The sequence below is a fragment of the Oryzias latipes genome, chromosome 23, assembly GCF_053564925.1.
Source record: "Oryzias latipes strain Hd-rR chromosome 23, Olatipes_Hd-rR_3.1".
Lineage (NCBI taxonomy): Eukaryota > Metazoa > Chordata > Actinopteri > Beloniformes > Adrianichthyidae > Oryzias > Oryzias latipes.
In genome coordinates this window covers 5222775-5241828 of record NC_136259.1, presented here as the reverse complement: position 1 = coordinate 5241828, position 19054 = coordinate 5222775, and the positions used below count along the sequence as shown (strand labels likewise).

Below are 19054 nucleotides of genomic sequence, written 5' to 3'. Positions count from 1 at the left end.
ATAAAATGAAAAAGCATTTTGAAATATTGCTTTTTCTTTTTAATTTTGAGTCAAAAGATGCAGCTACATTTTGAAAATTAAAAAGCATTTCTGTTAATCCATTTTAATTGTCAAATGAGACATTTCTAAATGAATTTTGGTACACATTTACCAGGGACCTTTTTGAAAATGAAATGTCAAATACCATTTTCTTTATCATTTTAATTAAGTGACAGAAAAAGCTGGGTTGAGCTGGGTTGAGCTGGTATTTTTGAGTCAAAAAATGCTTTTTCATTTTGAAAATGAAAAAGCATTTCTGGTTTTGACTTTGCTTTTTATTTATGCTACATAATCGCTTCCATAGTTTTTACCATTCCAGAGTTAGAGTTTAACAGCATGTGAGCGTTCTCACAGTATTTCACCATTTCTTCAGTATTTCATAACTCCAGAAGAGATAAAACGGTTTAATCAGCCTGTTGGGTAAAGTCTGGAAGCCCCCACGTTGACTTTCGAAGCAAAACGTCAAATTGGAGCGAGTAAAGTGTAAAATAAACGTGGATCCTCAGGTCTCAGAGGGCAGGACAGCAACTTTCCTAGCGTCAGGTTGTCTGCATCATTTATTATAAGTGATTTGTGTGCAAGTCTTGAAAATCCTCGGCCACATAGAAGGTGTTTGCTCACCGACATAATGAAGGCCACGGTGGACGCAGAAGGGAAGCACTCATTATAGGGAAGTCCATCCTGATACGTCTTCTGTTCAATCTGTGCTTGCTTCCTCCAAGCCTGCTAAGAAACTCCTTATCCAAGCAAAAGTTTGCAGATGACACTTCGATCTACGTGTCACTCGGAGAATCTGGCTCTCTGTCATAGACTCCAACTACCGTTCAGTCTCATCTCTGAAACCAACAAGTCAGGGCAGAAATCTAGGCTTTATCATAGACGCAGACTTTAGAAATCACATTAAATCTACATCAACAGCATTTTAAAGCCACCTTAAAACCTTCGGCAGAATCAAAGGTATTCTGTCTGAACCAGACCTTTAGAGACGGCTTCCTCTCCAGCAGCTCTTAGACAGCCTGCCCCTCTGGACTGGGTATTCTGTAAAATCAGGAAAAAGGACCACATAATTGCTGTCCCCACTGGACTGGCTTCCTGATCCACAGATAGTAGACTTGGAAACAGCTCTGCTTGTGGAAAGTGTCTCTGTGGTTTTGGGGAGGAGCTAAGAAACAGACCTTCTGCTGGTGCTCTGGACCTGGACAAAGTTTCAGTTTCATCAAAAATCTGGAACCTTCTTCCTGATGACGATGAAAGACAAACTTCTGGCAGAGTTTCGGGTTCAGAACAAAAACAGCTCCTTTTAGATCCGTGTAAGAGCTGAAAGACCTACATCTCTTTATATCTGGTTTTAAAGACATTTCAATTATAATGCATCATCTTACTGTTGACGTTTTTGTCAATATCCTTTATATTTGCTTTCCTCTTGTCATGCAGAATTACTTTAAATGAAGCCTTGTATTTTTATATTTGTCTGTGGTTCAGATTAAGTTACCTTTCGCCTCCTAATGGCCAGCAGCAGTACTGCACCCAGAACATAAACTGCAGATCTTCATCCTGCAGCTGCAGGAACTCCTGTTGTGACAAACTAACTCTGGAACTTCTGAGTCCAGAATGAAATGTCTGAAATGTCCGAGCAGGTGTTTCATCTCAGGTTGTCACACCTCAACCTATAGCTCCTGAAACAAAAATACTGAAGGAAGGAAGGATAGATAGATAGATAGATAGATAGATAGATAGATAGATAGATAGATAGATAGATAGATAGATAGATAGATAGATAGATAGATAGATAGATAGATAGATAGATAGATAGATAGATAGATAGATAGATAGATAGATAGATAGATAGATAGATAGATAGATAGATAGATAGATAGATAGATTACTTTATTAATCCCACAATGGGGACATTTCATTTATCTGTGGCAGCAAAAACGACATTCAGAAAGAATCTATATATTATAACATCAAAAAAGGACATCAAAAATGACATTCATATTAAAGTAAATAAAAAATTATTATGAAAATTATAGCTCGTGCTGGTTTGCGGCGCCTTCCGTCCGTGAAACCAGGGTTCAACTCCGGGCTGCTCCCTGTTCCCTTCTCTACCTCTGTGCCGGTCCCAAGCCCGGTTTGAGAAGGTTGTGTCAGGAAGGGCATCCGGCGTAAAACATTGCCAAGTTTACCATGCGACTTGTTCGCTGTGGCGACCCCTGATGGGAGAAGCCGAAAGAGGAAGAAGATGATCAAAAATAAGATTTGTATTAAATAAATAAATAATAAATATTAAATAAATAAATACAGCTGCAAAAGTGTAAAAAACATGTCATCAACTGTAAAAAGCATGTTTTTTTTTTAAATACAGAAATAAGTAATAAAGTACACACCAAAACAAACAACCGTTCAGGAACAAAAACAATTGAAAATTGAAAAACTGCAACAAAAGTAAAATGAATAAATGAGTGAAAGAAAGAAAAAACACCCCTGGGACCGTGGAGTGTCACTTTGACACGGTGTTGTACAGTCTGATGGCTGTGGGGAGGAATGACCTGCGGTAGCGCTCCTTCTTACACTGAGGGTGCAACAGTCTTGTGCTGAAGGAGCTGGTCAGCGCCTCTACAGTTTGGTGTAGGGGGTGGGAGGGGTTATCCATGATGGATGTCAGCTTAGCCAACATCCTCCTATCCGCCACCGACTCGATGGACTCAAGTGTGCAGCCCAGGACAGAGCCGGCCTTCCTAACCAGTTTGTTAAGCCTCTTCAAGTCTCTGCCTACACTGCCCTCCGCCCAGCACACAACTCCATAAAGGACCACTGAGGCCACCACAGTGTCGTAAAAGGTCCTGAGCAGCTGTCTGCACACGCCGAAAGACCTCAGTCTCCTCAGCAGGTGAAGGCGACTCTGGCCCCTCCTGTACAGAGCATCCATGTTGTTGGACCAGTCAAGTCTGTTGTTCAGGTGAACACCCAGATATTTAAATGTGTCCACGACCTCAATGTCTGAACCCTGGATGTTCACCGGTGACTGTGATGGTGAGGACCTCTTGAAGTCCAGTATCAGCTCCTTTGTCTTGCTGGTGTTAAGCAGCAGGTGGTTAACTTCACACCAGCTAACAAAGTCAGTGATGACCCCCCTGTACTCCTGCTCATCCCCCCCTGATACACAGCTCACAATGGCACTGTCATCTGAGAACTTCTGCAGATGACAGTGGTGGGAGTTGTAGGTGAAGTCTGATGTGTACAGGGTAAACAGGAATGGGGAGAGCACAGTCCCTTGAGGTGCCCCCGTGCTGCAGACCACCACATCAGACACACAGTCACGCAGCCTCACAAACTGTGGCCTGTCTGTGATGTAGCTGATGGTCCAAGCAACCAAATGTTGGTCCACACCTGCAACCTCCAGCTTCCTCCTCAGCAGTGATGGCTGAATTGTGTTGAAAGCACTGGAGAAATCAAAAAACATGACTCTCACAGTGCTCCTAGGGGCCTCCAGGTGAGACAGGGCCCGATGCTGCAGGTAGATGATGGCGTCATCCACCCCGATGCCTGTCTAATATGCAAACTGCAGCGGGTCCAGTGCTGAGCTCACCTGAGTGCGGAGATGGCTGAGGAGGATCCTCTCCATACCCTTCATCAGGTGGGAGGTTAAGGCGACAGGTCTGAAGTGGTTCGGTTCCGTAGGACGAGGTACCTTTGGAACCGGAACCAGGCAGGAAGTCCTCCAGAGGACTGGTACCTTCTCCAGTCTTAGGCTCATATTAAATATGAACATCATCACCTCACAGAGCTGGTCTGCAAAGGTTTGCGTAAAGATCCTCGTCCAGAAAAGGATTCATTTGCGGAATCCTATAGACTGTTTGACACAATCAACCAGAACATTGTAGAGCAGCTGTCATGCTGCTGTAAATCATATATCTGGTAGAATCCAGCAGTCAGTAGTGGTGTACCACAGGGCTCTTTGCTGGGTCCAAACATGCTTCCATTAGAGAACATTGTCATGCAGCTTAATACACATTTCATCTGTTTTGCTGATGATATTCAGCTTTACTTATCAAATTAACAGGGACTTTCTCCCAGTTTACAAGATTTCACGCAAGACTCTGATCAATATTTTTGCTAAACTTTGACTTGAACACTCACCAAACTCACCCACTCAAAAAAATGATGACATCACAGCTGGAGAAGCAGTCAAAAATATGAATGGGGCCAAAATCTCTTATGGGGCTCATAAGCCATATTTTCAAGATCAAATGAAACGTCTGGGATATCCAAAGGACTATTTCAAATTATTATGGGATGACCACATGACCTCCAGATTAGAGAATTAGGATATTTTCAAATTTCCGAAAAACTTTTATATTCACGAAATTTCAGCCAACTCAAGTCTGCACCAAAGGAGACTTAAGTTAAAGTTTGTAGATTTTTGCGACACCAGCGTGGCGAGCCCCTAAAATTGGCATTCCGCTGTTGCTTGAACGGTCTTCACCAGAATGTTGTAAAAATGTAACACAACAATTACACAAATCAAACACAAAAACTCTCTGCTGCCAAGGAAATCCAAAAATGTACTTTTGCAGATTCTTTTAAAAGTTATATGGACCTGTTCGTGACCCCCAGTCGATCAAAAAATTAAAATGGTTGTCATGGAGACAAACCAACAGAAAACCTGCCCTTTTGAGTGAAGTGGTTTTTATGGGGTCAGATCAGAATCGGCTTTAAGTGAATGGAAAACCAGATTGTTAGCAGTTTTAACCGTTTTAAACTCCAAAGTACATATGGTCATTTGAAACTTGAAGTTTAATATTTTTAAATTAAAATGTCATTTTTTTTATCAACATTTTAATGCTTCCTTCAAGTTTGTTATTTTTCACATTTTTAATAATTCCTTCAGGTTTACAGTGTGTACTTTTGACTATAAAACTATTTTCAAATTTTCCATTTTTTGTTACAAGTTCACAAACGTCAATTTTCCAAATGTGCAATCTGTTTTTTTTAATTCACATGAAGCCGATCCTGTTTTGACCCCATAATCATTTGTAAAGAATAGGTGGTGTTCAGCTCTGATCAGGGAGCCAGAGTCGGTTTGGGGCCTAAAGCCCCTCAGCCACTGACGGCAGGAAAACAGGGGGTAACGGGGGGCTGGCGAGGGCAGGTAGCACCTGAGGGCCGAACAACAAAGCTCACAACTTACAATAGTCTGACAGAACTTTTCATTCACCGATACCAGAACAAAGGGGCCGCTGTGTGGCAGACTTGGTTTTGGGTTCCTAGACCCAGTTCATCAGTATCCCTTGTGCTATCATAGGCACTTTAAGGGTCATCTAGACCCACTAGTCAGTGCTCTGAACCTTTTTTCTTCAATGATTTGTGATCTTCACTGGTGTCCATGGATTACATGAAATCTTTCCATCTTTATCCACCTTTGTCATGGTAGGGAGAACACGTCAATGTAAGGGGGGGGTCATCTAAGATAGCACAAGGGTTAATGTTCTATTAAGACAGTCAACACGGTATGTGGAAAACACACGACAAGGTGCGTCTATCACCACAAGATGACTGCCTCACTGCCCTGAAAATTGTGTTTACAACATCCACTTTCTGTAAGTGTAAAGCTACGTTCACTTCGCCCTCAGAAGGAGGCGTTCAAGGGGCCTCTTCCAATGAAAAGTCTACGTGTGCTTCAGGCTTTTGCATTCAAAACACAGGTCGTTATGCAGGTTTCTACAGTTGTTTTCAGGCTCTACGTACAAAACCCGCAGCTGTTGAATGTTAAACCAGGTCATACTCAGACCAATCAGGGACTCTGCTTTGGTAGTGGCGTCTGGATGGCGTTCCTTCAAACGAATGAGGTTTGTGCCCGGCTGGAATTCAGCGATGCCAAGTTTTTCAAATGAAGAATCCTCTCATTGCTCGTTTTTGTTTGAACGCGCCACAGGCCAGGTGCAGAGCTAGAAGTTGGTGGTGAGGTGTTCTGCAGGCGAGACAGGGGTTCGGCGTGGAGGTGGACCACACCAACGACCATCTTGTCTGCCGTGGTGAAACAGACGGCGTTCGACAGGAATCTGCGGATCTCCACCTTGAGGTAAATCACGTGGCGTATCCTCGGACGGCGCTTTACAGTCAGTCACATTCAAAGTGATGGCGGCTCTGCTGCCGAACACCGGCACCTTTGACCACCAGGAGCTGCGTGGGGTTCAGCGTCTTGCTCAAGGACACTTGGGAACCAAACCTGCTATCTGATGTGATTTATGAGTTGAAAAGGACCAACCAGATTTTAGTTTGGTGTGTATGAGATTCTTTAATTGAAGTTCACATCATTCAGTTGTGTGTGAACGTTAAGCGGCGGTAGTGGTGGTGGTGGTTGGGGGGGGGGGGGGGGGGGGGTCGCTGCGTTCCTCAGAGTCATCACAACAACGAAACTCTGAGGTAGAATCAAAAGGATGGATTTTCTTTATAGGAAATTGATCATTAGACCGTTGATCCAGAAAAATGGGGCACAGAAGCGGCTTCAGTGAGGTGTTTGCAGGCGACACAGGTGGACGGACGAACAAAAACCCATCAGGAAGTTTCCAGAACATTTTTATTAAATCTGCATGTTCTAAGGATCAGTTTCTACAGGAACACCCTCTTCTGTCCTCAGACCCTGCAGCACGCATAAATAAAGCCTGGTGGTGGAGGGGCATACTCAGACAGGTGTGGGGGGGGCTTCAGTCTGTCAGGCCCAGCTTCTTCTTCAGGGACTCTGGCATCTCGGGCGGAGGGGGGCGGGGCAGGCGGAAGTACACCTTGACGGAGTCGTAGATGAACCACTGCAGGGCGGTGAGCGTTCCGATCATGATGATACGGGCCACCAGACCCTTCCACACACCTGAGACACAGAAACACCCCCACGTGAGTCTCACACCATGACCCCCCCCCCCTCCAGAACAGTACTGTGTGTCCGTCCTGCAGCCTGGCAGCACCGGGGGCTCGCCCCGCCAAGGCGGGGCAGCCGGTACCGCGGGAGGGGCTGCAGGACAGGTAGACTGCTGTGGCACGCCAATGACTCAAGCACCTCCGACTGTGCAGCCGCAAAGCTGCTGGGGGCTGCGCCCCCCAGAGGTGGATCTAAGGAGCGTGCGGCTCTGGACCGTGGCGGTACCAACCTTTGGGCCCGAGCTTCTTCAGGACCTGCGCGGCGGTGCTGCCCTTCTCCTTGTTCAGCACAGACACCACAGAGTCGGCGGGGTGGGACACGATGGCACAGAAGACCCCAGCTGTGGAGAGGAGAGCGCACGAGAGAGAGAGAGAGAGAGCGCACGTGAGAAAAACTGCAGACGCTGAAGGCAGGACCGGTACTTACAGAACCGGGACACTGGAGCCAGATCCTTGTGACTACCGTGACTCTTCACCCGCCTTAGCATTCTGGTTGTGTTAACTGATGTGTAGCGGTTTTAAAGAGGAACACGACGCTCCGTCCGAATGTCCGTCTGGTTTTTGTAAAAGTCCCAAACAAAGTTGGGTGGAAGTGTCGCCATGTCACACTGCGTTTTTACTTAATGAGAAGATTTTCAGTTAGTGTAGTATCAATAAAAGTTTGTTTTACTGATGCAAACAAATCAGGAGTTACAGGTAAATTATCCAACACATTTCTAATAATGTTCCTAACGTGTTACAACCAAATTCTAGAGCTACTGTGAACGCTGGTAAAGTCTGACCCACTGAAGGATTCCTCTACGGCTGGTTTTACTAAACTCCAAACTTATTTTTTTCATTTGTAAAATCATTTCTAGTTGTTTTTAGTTATGATTGTGCAGTTTTTAGCCAAAATCAGAAAAGACTTTCGCCAAAACATTGTATGCCCAGCTGTATTAGTACATTAGAAATACAATTCTGGTTTGTGGGCTGGACTGTTGGATCTGAGCAACCCTGCCCCTCCCCCTCCCCGCTCATAGCCCCAAACTAGCATTAGCCGCGTAAAAATGATAACGGCTAGCATTATTGGATCAATCCAGCCGTACAGTTTTGAGCCAGAGGCCGGCTCGGACCTAAGCGTGGGCGGGCCAGGGTGGGCGCCGTGGGGGAGGAGCAGAGAAGAGAGACTTTGGTACGCCCATTTCAGTAACTGCATCAACAGTCTGAGCTTTTTCAGGCATCCAGCTTCCTGATTTAACAAGATTTGAATGAAGCGGTTTGAAATTCCTTTATGCAGCAAGAACATGGTGAGAACATCAGACGATTTTCATCAGAGTGGGTCTCTGATGCGCCTGAAGCTACATTCACATCGGCTGCAGCAACTCCTGTCCAAGCGTCCTCCTTCAAACCTGCGGTGCAGGCGTCCGTGTTCAAAATCCTCCTGTTTATGCGGCGCTACACAAATTTGAAGCCTGCTTTCGGGCTCTGCCATGCGGTGTTCAGTGCACGCTGAAAGCTAAACTGTCGATGGTTTAAACCTCAGATTTGGTAGTGACGGGTGAATGGCGAATGTCAAAGAGCGTTTGTTTCTACAGTGCTGAAGGATAGAGTCCAGGTTAGATCTGCACATTTCTGAATTTGGACTTTAAAATGTAAGAAGATGGATTGTTTTTCCGTCTAAAACCAGCAGCCTGTTTGTAGATTTTTTACATGCATTTTAAGCGAACATTTCTTAAATGTAGGTCGTGTTTTGAGACTCACCGATGTATCCGGCCACGAAGGTGACGACCAGCTGCTCGCCTTTGCTGCACTCGCTGCGCGGTTTAGGAACCACGTACTTGTAGAGCAACTCCACGGTGCGCTCGAAGCAGGCGAACTTCATCATGGTGTAGGGGATCTGCCTCATCCAGAGGGGGACCACCCCCTTATAGAAGCTGCAAACACAGAACCGCTGTTGAGAACCAGCTGCACAACCTATGTGTGCGTTTGTGTGTCCGTCCTGCAGCCTGGCAGCACCGGGGGCTCCCCCCGCCGAGGCGGGGCAGCCGGTACCGCGGGTGCGGCTGCAGGACAGGTAGACTGCTGTGGCACGCCAATGACTCAAGCACCTCCGACTGTGCAGCCGCAAAGCTGCTGGGGGCGGCGCCCCCCAGAGGTGGATCTAAGGGAGCGTGCTAACATCTGAGAGGGTAGTAGGTAGGGGAGACACTTACGCCCAGATCCCCTCCTCTGCGTACATCTTGGGGACACACTGCCGGAGTGTGTTGGCGTAGCCCGGCTGGGTCTGGATACGGACTTTGACCGCCTCCATGGGGGCCAGGGCGATGTCGGCAAAGAACTCTGCGCTAGCCGAGGCGGCCAGGTACAGAGATGTCCTCCACAGGTATGTGTTCTCCTACGGGGGGGAGGGGCAAGGCAGGTTCAAGTACAATTTTACCGGTTAACTCAACCACAAAACCGTTTCTGAACCAGAACCACGGTCTGCAGGTCCAAACAAGGAGGTTGGACCTGCACCACATTCTAAACAACGAAAACAGTGGAGACTAGGAGTGAATCCATTCATCCAATCAGATCCAGCTGTCTGAGGCAAGATGATGATCTGATCGGATGGACCCACACCTTTATAAAATCGTTTAAAATGAAATAAATCGATTAATTTGACGTGGGAAAATACCATCACACTATAAGGTAAAAATGACCAGAAACTGATCAGTCCATCATTCCAGTCCAATTTGCGGAAACACAGACTTTAGCAAAGACATGTGACCATAAAGTGTGCTAGAATGTTCCCTTTGAGATAATTTAATGTGGGAAAACTGGGCTGAACTTCGGGAAACTAAAGTGTGAATGGATTTGACTTTCATTCTTGTTTCCTTGTTTGTTTGGACACATTTCGTTTACACTTGAAGAAATCCGAGGAATCTGGGAAACTTCACCTGCACTGTTCAGTACCAGGTATTCATCTCTGAGTCACACTGGTGGAAGTTTTGGCTGAAGATCTTTAGCTGAGAAACAGACCGCTTTCACACAGCAGTAGGGGTGCAACAAATCACAAAACTCCTGGTTGGGATCATGCACATACAGGGCCTTATGTGCTTGAGCACCTGCCTTTTTGCCTCATATTAAAAAGGTCCCTAATAATAATATAATACATAATAACTAATATTGTCCTGTTAGAGATGCAAGAAACAAAGTCCTACATCATCTTTTCGAACCCTTTTTTGTAATACAGGGGTTCTGAGACGCCACTTCCGTTTTTGCAGCTCCACTCGGCAGGGAGCCGCCACAGAGCGAGCGAGAGCGGGAGAGAGAGAGGGCGAAAAGAGAAACTGCTGCTCCAGAACTGAAGGAACGTGACAATGAAGGAACTTGAACTGAGAGTTCTGGTCTAACTAGTCACCGTCCACTGATTTGATTAGCTTAAATATGGTTATATTACGGTCCAGGAGAATTATCAATTCTGATTGGCTGATGAGTGTGCATTAAGTAAGGGTTAATGGCCGACGAAGTATGCATTATCACTTTTTAACGCACGCTGCGGAAGCCTGAACTGTCCAACGGTTGCTTCCGCGGCGTGCGTTAAAAAGTGATAATGCATACTTCATCGGCCATTAACCCGCTTATACCATAGTCACTTACAAAAGAAATAAATAGTAACCAATTTTTAGTCCTTGATTCTTGTTTTTTCTCCTCTCGTGGGTGCCGCCCATTTCATGACGTCAACCTAGAGCCGGCCTCAGCAGCGTGTCTGCTTTTCGCCCCTGAAAACCTTGGACATCTGAACTTTTGCAAAGATGGTTGTGCAGATTGCGTGTTTTAAAATAAAAGCATTTAGCCGATCACCGCTAGCTCCGTGGAGAAAGTGGGCGTGTGTTAGCCTGGGGGCGGAGCTGGCAGCAGACTCCTCCTGGAAGGGGCTGTTCCTCACTTTGTGATTTCACAATGTGAGAACCAAGTCGTTTTCATGGATTGGGAGGGGCTGGTACCCAGATACCACTTTGGTTTGTTTAAGTGAGGAATAAACAATATTATCAAACTTAAAAGCTCATAAAGTTGATTTGTCATGATATAGGCCCTTTAAGTTAGTTCCTGAAATGTATCATGTAGACCAGGATTTTGCGGTTAACTGAATAAATATGCTTAGGGATGCAACCATAACAGGAGGAAGTCCAGACCTCTCCTAGAGCCATGGCATGTGCGCTCACCTCTCCCAGCAGATCACTGTACATAATCTTGAACACTTCATAGAAGCCGAACTTGCAGAGCCCCTGCATGGAGTAACCGATGAAGGTGGGGGCCCAGCCCTTGGCCAGCCCTCTGACCCCATCCTCCCTGACGGTCACAGCGAAGCCGTTCCCGATGCTTTTGTATTTGTCGGGGTTCACCTGGGGGAGGAAAGGCTTAGTCACTGAGGGAAATGTGTACTCAGTTACCTGGGTAACTTCTGGATTCAACTGTAGTCCGAGTAGATGGGGGTGTCATTGTACAGATGATTGTTTATGATCACCATCCTTCAGCCACACAGACCAACAAGGGAGGGGTGCATTTATCCTGCTCCATCCTTGATCGTAAAAACTTTGGACCAAAAATATCTGATGTTCAGATTGGTAACCAAATAACTTTGATGGTTACTTTATTCTCTAGTTCTGATTTAGATATTGTTTTCATTTCAGGTTGTAGAAATAGTAACAGTAATACTTTCAAGTGTTTGTACTCTTACTCGAGTACAACTTGACCATTTGACTCCTTCAGCTTGTGAACGGATCCACCTGATCCAACAGATTCATCCGGCAGGAAGCCTGAGGCCCGTTTTGTGTTTCCTATGAAAGTGAAGCAAAGTGGGGAACATTTCGGAGTAGTAGAAGCCCCCCCCACAGAGAAGAAGAAGCCTCTAAACCAGGGCTCTGCAACCTCATTTACCCCTTTACTGTGACTCTCTTGGTTCTGAAGAAAAAGAAAAGTTCACACCAGGCATGTGGTTCAAGAGCACGCTAAACGGGTTATCCATACGTCACTACTAAATCTTCGTCCCTGAGTGGTCAAAGTTCAACTAGTTTAACTGCCAACGCATGGTAAATGGCAGCACGTTTTACACAGAGCCTGAAAACGGTGCCTAGCTATGAGTGAACGCGAGAGTTTGAATCGCTGAACCCTGAATGCGCATTCGTGTGCGTTTACATACTTTTAAGTGGAAGTGGCCACTTGAGTGCGCATTGCGGAGAGTGGCCTGGGCGTAGTTTCACTCTGCGAGGCTTCTGACGACAGTACCCATAATGCTCCTGACGACAGTACCCATAATGCTCCAGACGACAGTACCCATAATGCTCCAGACGACAGTACCCATAATGCTCCTGACGACAGTACCCATAATGCTCTTGACGACAGTACCCATAATGCTCTTGACGACAGTACCCATAATGCTCTTGACGACAGTACCCATAATGCTCCAGACGACAGTACCCATAATGCTCCTGACGACAGTACCCATAATGCTCTTGACGACAGTACCCATAATGCTCCAGACGACAGTACCCATAATGCTCCTGACGACAGTACCCATAATGCTCCTGACGACAGTACCCATAATGCTCTTGACGACAGTACCCATAATGCTCCAGACGACAGTACCCATAATGCTCTTGACGACAGTACCCATAATGCTCCAGACGACAGTACCCATAATGCTCTTGACGACAGTACCCATAATGCTCCTGACGACAGTACCCATAATGCTCCAGACGACAGTACCCATAATGCTCCAGACGACAGTACCCATAATGCTCTTGACGACAGTACCCATAATGCTCCAGACGACAGTACCCATAATGCTCCAGACGACAGTACCCATAATGCTCCAGACGACAGTACCCATAATGCTCCTGACGACAGTACCCATAATGCTCTTGACGACAGTACCCATAATGCTCTTGACGACAGTACCCATAATGCTCTTGACGACAGTACCCATAATGCTCTTGACGACAGTACCCATAATGCTCCAGACGACAGTACCCATAATGCTCTTGACGACAGTACCCATAATGCTCCAGACGACAGTACCCATAATGCTCTTGACGACAGTACCCATAATGCTCCTGACGACAGTACCCATAATGCTCCAGACGACAGTACCCATAATGCTCCAGACGACAGTACCCATAATGCTCCTGACGACAGTACCCATAATGCTCCAGACGACAGTACCCATAATGCTCCAGACGACAGTACCCATAATGCTCCAGACGACAGTACCCATAATGCTCCTGACGACAGTACCCATAATGCTCTTGACGACAGTACCCATAATGCTCTTGACGACAGTACCCATAATGCTCCAGACGACAGTACCCTATAATGCTCTTGACGACAGTACCCATAATGCTCCAGACGACAGTACCCATAATGCTCTTGACGACAGTACCCATAATGCTCCAGACGACAGTACCCTATAATGCTCTTGACGACAGTACCCATAATGCTCCTGACGACAGTAGCCATAATTCTCCAACAGTATCGAGCTTTTCGGCTTCACGGTTTAACAAAGTCAAACTAAAACATTTTGGCAGATTTTAGTGAGCCTTTTATCAAAGAAATCAGTTTAAAGTCAGCAAACAGAATTCTTACTTGAGGCGCTTCCGATTATGAGACAGATTTTGAACAAATTCAAGGATTTAAGCGCATTAGGTCAAAATATATGGTAAGGGTCTCTTAATTAGCTCTGATTTGTTTTGGTACTGAGATTTACATATTTCTGGCTAAGATGTACCAAAAACAAAACATGTTTATTTTACATTACCTACTACTACATTCACTGCATTGAAATGATTTGATTGACACAGGATGTCTTATTTTGAAAGGAAGTCATGTGAACCTGTCAAAAGTTATAAACTGTGTCATGCACAAAAAAAACAAAAAAAAAAACTGTCTTTTTGTTTCTGTTATATTTATGCCAAAAACTATAATTCAGTTAAATTCAACATAATAGTAACCCTAAAATACAAATCCGTTTTATTTTTTCTAAAGTCAGACTTTGTTGCTCCTACTGGGTTGTTGGGGAGAAATCAAAATGAAAGTGTTGAAGGTTGCAGATCCCTGACCCAGAGGGCTGGACCTGCAGTGCTCAGGAGATTCCCGACAGGAAGTCTGTTTATGTTGACTTCTGGCTGGTCTGTTCGGGTCAAAGTTTCCCCTCACACCTGCTGAAGGAGAACCGGTCTACATACACACCTGCAGTCTGCACTTGACCAGGTCGAGGGGCACCACTGCGGTGTGCGTGAGGCCGCAGCTCAGGATGCCACCAAAGCCGCACAGGGCGTAGTACTTTGAGGAGCCAAACTGGCAGCTGACATCCTCTGTGGCAGAAGGAGGAACACACATGCAACATGCAGGGTGACGTGCAGCACAGGACAACAATCACAGAGCGGAGCCAACCGATGGAAGCGCCGCCAAGGCCCGCGCGAGCGCTTCCATGGGTGACTCTGCCAAAAACATGCCGATGTTTGATCAGGAGGCTGGAAATCATTCGTAGATGCATGTTGGGAGTTCATCGGAAATTTTCCAACAAAGACAAAACACAGAGTCCTGTAGGAGTGATCTGAACAAATCAGCAGGATTTCATCACAATTATTACAATCATTTCTGTTGCTCCAGACTTTTTCCTGAACTTTGTCACATTGTTGACCATCGGCCTGCCTCCTACACAGCTGACATGTCGTCATAATTAACACACAGGAGCACTGATGTTCATTCATGCATGGAGTTATGATCACTGCAACCAATGTCGGGTAAATCATAAAACGTCACCAGAGGGGATCTGATGGACCTTCATGCATGGTAGGTGATGGAGGTTGTGGGGGCGCAGAGAGACAGACCTGCATTCGGCATTTGACCAGATCGAGGGGCACGACGGCCGTGTGCGTGGTGCCACAGCTGAGAATGCCACCAAACCCACACAGGACCAAATACTTCTGAGAGCCGAACTCACAACTGTCCCCCTCTGGAGAGACAAAGGCCACACCGGGTCAGACACAAGAACCTCCTTCATCTGGAAGGTCAGCGACCTTCAGACTCCTGGTGTAACCTGTAAGCAACTCCAACCGATAACTACCCCCTACAGTGACATTCATGCGGGGTAAGAGCCACTGCAGGAGTGAAACCTGGAAGAGCGGTTGCTGGTTCCGCGTCAGCGAGGACACAGCTTTGCCCTTCTCTTGTCCTCCACAGGAGCCGCTACAGGCCCGCAGGCCCGGACTCACTGCAGTCTGAATCTAACACCCCCTGATCGGGGTCCCAGAGGTGTCCGTCTGCGTCCGGACTCCCCACATTATCCACGGGCAACCAGAGAGGCGAGAACCCCGCAAAAAAGATCGATCACAGCTCCACAGCTAATGTGGCTAAGGCTAGCAGGACGAAGCGTTACCGTCTGCGGCGGCGGCTGCTGCCAGAGTGCGGCTCCTCCGTCCCGGCTCAGGCTGGCTCTGTCGGGGCTCCTCCACCTTCTGCAGGGAGAAGAGCGGCGCGCTGAACGGGTTGGCCCGCGCCAGCTGCGTCAGTGAGGTCGGGTACATGGTGGTGTCCTGCCGCCGGCGGAGCTACGTTGCTGCAACGATCAAGCAGACAGTTAGCCGGAGCTACTAGCGCGCCCCCGTCACACTCTGCGAAGAGAACCGAACTGTGGCGGAAAAGCACGAACTCAGAATACCGTCACGTGGAGTAAAGCGCGTTAGACGTGTTGTCTGGTTATCCAGGAACTAATCATCTAGACTTGCTAAAATAACACATGCATCATAAAATATGTGTGAAGGTCAGGCACGAGCCATCTTGGAGTAAATTCGCCCCAGTCCCGTTGAAAGTTTGCTTTCCTGCAGATGCTAATTCAGAAGCTAGGCTAGCTCAACCAAAGGCCGCCTCTGCCCCAGCCTCAGAGGTCAACACGCCTCGTCGCTGACATTTCTAGCATCGTGACACAATCCATCTACCCATACATCCCATATTATACCCGAACCGACATGTTTTAGGCTTTAAAACGCACTCACTCTGTCCGTGTCTAAGATGGCGCCGCCGCTGCGCTGACACCGGCTATTCGAGAGGCTTCTTCTTCTTCTTCTTCTTGTGATTTTATTGGCGGGAGGCACTAACGTGAAGGTGCATTACCGCCACCTACTGTGTTGGAGTGTGGGTCAGAGTGGGGATTACCTAACCAAATGTAACTTAAAAAAAAAAAAAAAAAAAAAAAAAAAATAATAATAATAATAATAAACTAAATTCTCCTCAATAACCTAGTTCTTTTCAAAAAACCTATAATCGCACCATTGAAATTCTCCTCCCCTCCCAAAAGCTTCTTTAAAGTCATTTGCTCACCCTCTATCATCCGTACCCTACTTTCCAGTTGTCGTCTTTCCTCCCTATACAGTTCACACTGACATAGCACATGCTCCACCGACTCTTCCCCTCTCCCGCACTCACACAAACCAGTTGGATGTTTCCCTATCAAATGCAATGTATTATTTAAACCAGTGTGTCCCATCCTCAACCGTGATATTATGCAGCTATCTCTGGTGTTTACTCTGACATTCATACCTCTCCCTACTCTGTCCTGAATACTAAATAGATGTCTTCCTTTCCTCTCCCTTTCCCATTGTGTCTGCCATTCTTCCATAATACGCCTCCTAACAATTGCCCTAAATTCTGTCCTATCTAATGGAATTTCCATCTCTATTCCCCGTTTCAATGCCCTTTTTGCCAGGAAGTCAGCCATTTCATTTCCCTCCACCCCCCTATGTGCTGGTACCCACATGAATCTGATGTTTATTTTCAAGTTTGCCAACCTGATCAAACTCTCATAAATTTCATATAAAATATCTGATCTGCTCTCAGAATTGTATGACTTCAGAGACATCAAAGCTGACAATGAATCTGAACAAATTATACCATCCCCAATTCTGTTCTGTTCTAGCCAGTGTAAACTATATGATATTGCCAACATTTCAACTGTAAAAACTGAAAGATCCTTTGACGTCTTAACTCCAACAGATTTGTCCAATGTAGGGATACAGAAAGAAAAACCAGTTCGCATTGTTGCTGGGTCTTTAGATCCATCTGTATATATGGGTATAAATGAAGCATGGGCTGTGTCTAATCTGTCTGCTGTTAACTCATCCCAGTTTCCCTTCCCTTTTCTATCCTCCATTGTTCTATGGAGATACAAATCCACTTGCGCAGTTGGTATTCGAGAGGCTAGACGACCTCGCGCTAAATCAATTCGTCCTACTTTGACGTCACGACAAGCTGTGGGCGGGTCCTTTTGCCTCTCTGTTCAATGAAAGAACGGCAATGAGCTGTCAATCAACAGAATCCCTCCAGTCACCGCGGTGACTGAGGTGATGTGGGCGGGGTTTGTGAGGACGTTGGAAGGTTATTTCCTCAGAAAATGACTGCTTTCTTTATCAACAAATTTAGCAATAAATACGTGTTTTCACGTTAAATGTATGTCTGATCAACAGTTAACACATTCTATAGATAGCCAGAACCACCTTTAATTCCATAAATATGGTTAACCTTCACACTTTTGACGTCACGCTTTTTAAAGGGTCAGTGTCCAGATATCTTTTTAATCACCGCAAACTTTTAGACAAAACTTACATGGGAAAAAGTGCTATTTGTTGGTACTTTCTTTGTTAAATTACTAAGTAGAACAGTTTAAGAACAGCCTTACAAAAAATAAATTATGTGCAGTCTGTACTAAATTGTACTAAATTTATGCAATGAAAATTCAACTTGCAAGTTAAAAGACAAATAAAAATTAACAGAAGGGATAACTATGTATCATATGCTGTAGGAATTGACAATAAAACTGATAAAGCTTTATTTTCGCTCTGGTGATGATTGTTACCACCCAGGTACGACTGTCTCGTCTAAGATGACTGAACAGTCATGCTGGTGTTTAGACTGACAACAAGTGAGCATGTGCACAAATTAGGGTAAAGTTAAAGGGTTTATATACTGCTAAATCAACTTTTTTCAGCTTTTAATTGTATGAATGATATATCTTTGTGGAAAAACAACCCCAAAAGTGGCATTTTGATCCATTCTCACATCACCTTATGAGCACCAGCCCCTCCCAATCCAAGAAAACGAGTTGGTCCTCACATTGTGACATCACAAAGTGAAGAACAGCCCCTTCTAGCACCGCCCCAGGGCTAACACACACACACCCACTTTCTCCATGGACCTGAACGCTTTCACGTTTTGGACAATATGCATCCATCTTTGCAAATGTTTGGATGTTTTTTGTTTTTGTGAGCGAAACGCAAACACGCTGCCTAGGTCGACAGTAGGTTGTCATCATGAAAGGCGGAACCTCAGAGATCAAGTCGTCTGTCTTCCAGGTGGGAACATGAACTGCGAAAATAGGTCATATTTCATGAAGACATTGTTTTTTAGTGTGCCAAAGGTAATATATTATCATACATATGGATATAGTTTACTCTCAAAGGCTTACTTATAGCATGAAATAGGCCCTTCAACATTTAAGTTACACAAGTAATGGAGTTTGAAGTACTTGAAGACTTTCTGAGGAGCCGTCTGAGCTGAAGGGAACATGCTTGCGTCAGATGGAGTCTTTCTGTATCTTCAGTAGTTTTCTACAGCCAGAGATGAAGCTGAAATACTTTTGATTGATGTTCCAGGTGCAGAACTGCTGAGCTGTCAGGATGAGCTCTTCAGCTCCGGTCAGTATAGGGTGACCAGATCTTAGCTCACATTGGAGAATTCCATCTTACAGTTTTGCTTGGCACACTGTAAAAAGACGCAACACCTCAAAGCAACACAAGTTGGGTATAAAGTAATTCTTCCATTTTGCCACTTCTTTATTATCGGGTAGTTGTTCCCTCCAAAATGACCAGATTTAAATCCTTGTAGCTGCATTTCTGTGACATAGGTAGTTTTCTTTTTCAGGTTCTTTCATGTTTTATGGTTTGTTCTTTGTGAAAAGGTCACTCTGGCCATTGGTGCCAATTGTATCCACATAGTATGTTCCACCAGCGACAGTTGGATGAACTTGGTGACATCCCTCTTGTCCCCAGAGGACAGCGGTTGGGGCTTTAGCTGCTTTTTTATTCAA

General features: G+C 45.6%; 1 protein-coding gene and 2 non-coding genes across 4 annotated transcripts; all 3 read right to left on the bottom strand.

Annotated features, from left to right (window-relative positions):
• Positions 1-6602: 6602 nt before the first annotated feature.
• Positions 6603-16028, bottom strand: slc25a3a (solute carrier family 25 member 3a). Of its 2 annotated transcripts, none has more exons than XM_023952115.2 (8): positions 15969-16028; positions 15353-15532; positions 14805-14929; positions 11139-11318; positions 9147-9328; positions 8695-8867; positions 7185-7295; positions 6603-6907 (listed from the first exon to the last, which is right to left on the bottom strand). In XM_023952115.2, the coding sequence occupies exons 2-8, from the start codon at positions 15498-15500 to the stop codon at positions 6747-6749; spliced, it is 1080 nt and encodes a 359-aa protein (XP_023807883.1). In that variant the 5' UTR covers positions 15501-15532; positions 15969-16028; the 3' UTR covers positions 6603-6746. The 2 variants fall into 2 exon arrangements, with proteins under 2 accessions (XP_023807883.1, XP_023807884.1); XM_023952116.2 differs by lacking the exon at positions 14805-14929 and adding an exon at positions 14161-14285.
• LOC111946977 (small nucleolar RNA SNORA53) lies at positions 6975-7160 on the bottom strand. The gene has a single exon (XR_002872843.1). It is a non-coding gene; the product is annotated as a small nucleolar RNA SNORA53 (small nucleolar RNA).
• LOC111946976 (small nucleolar RNA SNORA53) lies at positions 8923-9109 on the bottom strand. Its single transcript, XR_002872842.1, has one exon. It is a non-coding gene; the product is annotated as a small nucleolar RNA SNORA53 (small nucleolar RNA).
• Positions 16029-19054: the final 3026 nt, after the last annotated feature.

What these genes read in the sequence shown, in the direction of transcription:
- slc25a3a (XM_023952115.2), bottom strand. Translation starts at nt 15,500, where the DNA reads ATGTACCCGACCTCACTGACGCAGCTGGCGCGGGCCAACCCGTTCAGC. An exon ending in ACAGTGATCTGCTGGGAGAG is followed by an intron (nt 9,329 to 11,138) that starts GTGAGCGCACAT and finishes TCCCCCCCGTAG; the next exon opens with GAGAACACATACCTGTGGAG. An exon ending in CTTCGTGGCCGGATACATCG is followed by an intron (nt 7,296 to 8,694) that starts GTGAGTCTCAAA and finishes TCCTCTCCACAG; the next exon opens with CTGGGGTCTTCTGTGCCATC.